Source organism: Nannospalax galili, unplaced genomic scaffold (assembly GCF_000622305.1).
Source record: "Nannospalax galili isolate Female #2095 unplaced genomic scaffold, S.galili_v1.0 scaffold1028, whole genome shotgun sequence".
NCBI classification, from domain to species: Eukaryota; Metazoa; Chordata; class Mammalia; order Rodentia; family Spalacidae; genus Nannospalax; species Nannospalax galili.
The window spans coordinates 1,031,143-1,036,283 of NW_008357999.1; the positions used below are offsets into that span (position 1 = coordinate 1,031,143).

Consider the following 5,141-nt stretch of genomic DNA (forward strand, 5'->3'; position numbering starts at 1 on the left):
TTTTATACAACACATCTTCACTGGGTGTCAGAGAAATCATAGATCATGAGAGTGTCTATGATCTGTAATTCTTACACACAGATGGATGAAAGTAAGGGCCCGCTCCCTTTCCTTTGTGTAGTTTTGTGTCAAAATACTACACTCAGGTCTTTTGCAATGGAATTTTCTCACTTGTTTTCTGTTTCCCCGACACGCTGCTTAGGATTGTCAAGTAGGGTTTCTCTCTTCTTCGGTGATCAGATATGCTTGGGTTTTCTCATTAGTCAGTTGTCTGACATTCTAGTCCATACAGTTCACACTTTGGCTGCCTCAGGACCTCATTCAGCACATTCACCCCACTGTGAACAAAGGTGTTTTCCCACACTTTGATTCCCCAGAATATTTTCCTGTGGTTAAAAGAAAATGTCCTCAGAGCAGGTAGCAATTGGCTCACAGGCCTCTAGTCCAAAATTCATTAAGTGGCAGCTGGGAAGTTTCACAACTTCACACCCATGTTTTCTAACTTATTTTGTGAAATCTGTAGAATTCTCAGGGTCCTATTGCTGCGGAGGACAGCAAGGTCTTCACAGACACTGGATGATGATGATGATGATGGCTGGACTGTCCATGGGTGCACTGTGCAGTGACTACTCACAGGTCCCAGTGTGATGGTCCCAACATCTTCCTGACTGTGCCTGCCAACTGGCCCCCTTGTCCAAGCTTGGCACCCAGGGGTCCCGGTGCCCCTTACCTTAAGCAGATGGCAGGGTCCAGGGCATAGGCAGCTAGTCCTGAGTACTTTCTTTTCCATGGTTGAGCATTGAGTTGGTTTTTTTGGTGTCTACCATTTTTGCATCTTCTTCCATGATCAGAGGGAACAGTGATGAGACATCTTCTTATGGGAATCATGCTTGAAGTCCTTGCTTGGAGAGGCCCCTGCTGCCGCCACCACAGTTGCTCCTGTGCTCACAGCCATGCTGAGGCCATCTTGGCTCCCAGTTATTTTCTCTCTCACTTGCCAAGTCCTGATGTCACAATTTTGTTTTCAATATAGAAGCATGTAAATTCAGGCAAACATTCATCCTGTGTGATGAGGTTCCTCTCATGGCTTGGCACACACACTCAGTCTCTTGGAAGCTGGCTTGCCCTGGACACGAGGCTGGTGGACCTGGGCTTGCCTCACTCCACTGCCATCTTTTTCTATTTTCCCTGCACTTCCTGTTCTTGTAGACAACCCAAGTTTATTTCCCAGCACCCACTGTTAGTTAACTCTCAACTGTGTGTCCAGGATGGTATGAGACTATCAATCGCCAGACTCATTCTCCACAACAGCAGTATGATACAGCTGATCTGTACCAGGTTTGGAGGCTTTAATTAGAATAAGTAATGGTGATATTTTCTAGATTGTCCTCAGTCTTTCCTGGGAAGCATCTCTTGGTTGAAATCATACTGTGGGTAGGTTGAGCACGCAATATTTCCTTTGCTTTCATGAGAAATGATCACTTATTTTCCTATAAAAGATGAAGGTCAGCTTACAGTGGAATGGGATGGAGAGAAGCGGTGATTGGAGTCACATGGAACTATGGGAGCATGTGCTCACATGGTGCTTCCAGGCTGCCCGGGAGAGAAGCTGTGACTTAGAGACCACCAGGTGGTGGAATGTGGGAAACTGAAGTCCCCACCATTCCTGTAACTCTGACCCTAACTTGGTTTATGTGATGGAGAAGATGAACTGCTTCTTGAAAATTATAAAATATGATCATTCTGAATAATTCCCCAGGATCCCATCAGGATGAGCTACAAGGTTCCACCCACACTGCTGAGCCTGGCAATGCAGAACCTTCTGAGGGACCAGGCCTCATCAATGTCTGCTCTGAATGACCTGCCCATGGAGCTCTTCCCTGCACTGTTCATGGATGTCTTCATGGGCAGACATACAAAGATTCTGAAAGCAATGATGGCAGCCTGGCCCTTCCCCTGCCTCCCTGTGGGGGCCCTGATGAAGACCCCCCACATGCAGACCTTGCAGGCTCTGCTTCGTGGACTAGATATGCTGATTGCACAGAAGGTTCGCCTCAGGTGAGGAAGACATAAATAGGGTAAAATGAGTGAGGGATACGTGGACACAGGGAAGAGACACTTGGGTCACAAAAAGTGACGTCAAAGGTTGATCAGGGGCTTCTAATGGCATCATCTTGGAAAACTGCAGAAGCCTTGCTGTTGAGCTCTAATAGGAAAGGACAGGGGAGTGTAGAGGACCACCCAGAGCAGAGAGACCCACAGTGGAACATCCTCTCCCTGCTTCCCACCAGGTACTAGATGTGGGACCAGGCAGAATCCAAGAGTAAGCACACAGAGGGAAGCAAGACGCAGAGTTGCAGATGCATCTCAGGCTGCAGCAGGTCCTTGCCCAGCGTGCACTGAGCCCAGCGTTTGATGCTCAGCTCTGAAAGAAACACAAGCTTTTAATAAGACAGACCACAGCAAAGGCCAACAGCTGACACTAGGGATGAGGAACAAAAGAACACCGTGCTGGATGCTTTACTGTCAACATGACACACTGGGAAGAGGGAGCCTCCACTGGGGAACTGTCTCCATTGGACCGGCCTGTGGCCATGTCTGTGGGGCGTCTTCTTGATTGCTGAGTGATGTGGGAGGGCCCAGCCCACTGTGGGTGATGCCACCCCTGGGCAGGTGGGCCTGTGTTGTATAAGAAAGCAGGTTGCTCAGGGGCCAAGGGGGAAAGCTAGTAAGCAGCGTTCCTCCATGGCCTGTGCTCCAGCTCATGCCTCCCGGTTCCTGTTTCAAGTTCCTACCTTGGGCTCGCTCCCTCAGTGATGGACCTCTCCTCCCCAAGGTGGTACTGGTATTTATTCACAGGAATGGAGAAACAAAGTAGAAGAAACACTGTGTTTGGTTTGATCTGTCTTCTAAGATTGCTAACTCCTTTATTTACAGGAGGTGCAAATTGCTAGTGCTCGATTTGCGGACCTCACACAATAACTTCTGGGACGTATGGACCGGAAGAGAGGATGGCAGCTGCTCCACACAGGGTGTGAGGAGGAAACAAAGAGCAATGGACTTTCCCAAGTCCTCACTGAGGCAGCGTATGAAGGTGTTAGTGGACATTGCTATCAGGTTCCATCTTGATAAATACCAAACATACTTCTTACAGTGGGCCCAGCAGAGAAAAAATTACCTACAGTTGTGTTGCATCAAGATGCAGATTCAGTCATTGCCCATCTACACTATCAGGAATGTCTTCAAAGTTTTCCAGCTAGAATCCACTGAAGAGTTGGAATTAAGTGCAGACTGGAATCTGTCCACTCTGGCACAGTTTGCAGTTAACCTTGGCCAGTTGAGAAATCTTCATAAACTCTCTCTCGCACTGATCTACAAGAGTACCCCTAAGGGTGAGAATACATACACAGTGATGGAGAAACGTGTCACCAAGTTCATTTATCATTTCTCCAAACTTGTCCATCTCCAGCATCTCTATATGAACGAAGTCTACTTTCTGAATGGCCATACCAACAAGTTGTTTGGGTAAGAAAGGATGGAGAGCTTCCCAGAGACCTGAGCAACATTTTTCTCTATTGCTTTAAAGCTTAGTGAGCACCAGATGTCTGCCAGCCACTGCAGATTCAGAAGTGAGAGAGACATGGGAATAGCTAGTTGTTATATTTCTATTCTCCCATAATCAAAGTCTCATGTGGCCGCTCATGAATCATAACTTTGAACTCAAGAGAAGATTGCACATAGTGACCATGCTAGAAGGCCCCTGAGTGAACCAGATCTAGGGAGGATGTATTCTGATTTCCTCGTGTCTAGGAAAGGGGAGGGGAAGAGGAATAGAAGCAGGGCACTTGAGGAGCTGAGGACTCAGCTGCCTCAGATGAGTTGTGCATCCAGCGGCACTGTAAGCAAGCTGTCCGCAGCTCCCCATCTTCAAAAGCTGTTTTGTATTCGGTAGGGGTTCAATAGATGGGAAATGTGTGACACCGATTGAGGGTCAAGGTTGGCAAGAATCCTGAATTGGACACAGGCCATGCTGAGTGGATGAGGGCCCGTGAGTTCCTGGGTTGGTCCTTCCTGTGTGTTCTAGGAGCCCTGATGTGGCCAGCACCTGTTTCCTGCTTGACAGTGAGGAACTGGAGCTGTAGTTCTGTTCAGTAAGACAGATTCTGAGCGATGGTGAAAACCTCAGCATAGCGTATTGCGACTTGAGTGAACAGACTCTTGGGTGTTGACCTCTATTGTATGTTCTGACTGACCTTAGCAAAGTGGACACATGGACCTTGATGTCCATTACATCAGCAATGTTTTCTAACATCTTCATCCCAAACTAACATCTTCATCTCTCCGTAGGTGCCTGAAGACCCCCTTGCAGACCTTGTGTGTTACGCATTGTCATCTTTCACTAGCAGACTTGAATCACCTGGCCCAGAGTCAGATCCTCTCTCAGCTCAAACACTTGGACCTGAGTGCTACAGATTTGTTTCATTTAAGTCCTAGGCCTCTCCAAGTTCTCCTAGAGAGAGTTGCATCTACTCTGCAGACCCTGGAATTAAAGGACTGTAGGATGGAAGACACCCAGCTCCATGACCTCCTGCCTGCCCTCAGCCAATGTGCCCAGCTCACCCAGGTCAATTTCCTTGACAATAGCTTCTCCATGGCTTCCCTGAAAGACCTTTTCCACCACACAGCCAGTCTTAGCCAGCTGAGCCTGGAACTGTACCCTGCTCCTCAGGAGTGCTATGATGACGCAGGTAATGTCCTCCTAGAGAGACTTGACCAACTTTGCCATGAACTTGTGGCTACACTCAGGGACATAAGGCAGCCTAAGACGGTCTACTTTGCTTCAGCTGTCTGCCTTAACTGCTTTGAACGCTGTGTCTTCGAGCTGGTGACCAAACCTTGTGTCTGTTGGCAGTAATTGTAGAAAGATACTGCTGGGTACCAATAAATAAAAGAGGGGGGGCAGCTAGAGAGTGGCTCAGCAGTTAAGAGCACTTGCTGTTCTTTCAGAGAATCTGGACGTTCGATTCCCAGCACCCACATGGTGACTCTGTCACCTCTCCTGGTCTTCAAGGGCACTGTACACATAATCATATACACATAGATAAGTAAAATGTGAAGAATTGAAAAGGAATGAATCATTC

General features: G+C 47.8%; 1 protein-coding gene across 1 annotated transcript; it reads left to right on the forward strand.

Annotated features, from left to right (window-relative positions):
• The first annotated feature begins 1,771 nt into the window (after positions 1–1,771).
• LOC103752337 (PRAME family member 12-like) lies at positions 1,772–4,915 on the forward strand. The gene is made up of 3 exons (XM_029557662.1): positions 1,772–2,058; positions 2,938–3,525; positions 4,348–4,915. Exons 1-3 carry the CDS (start codon positions 1,772–1,774, stop codon positions 4,913–4,915), a joined length of 1,443 nt encoding a protein of 480 aa, XP_029413522.1.
• The last annotated feature ends 226 nt before the right edge of the window (positions 4,916–5,141 follow it).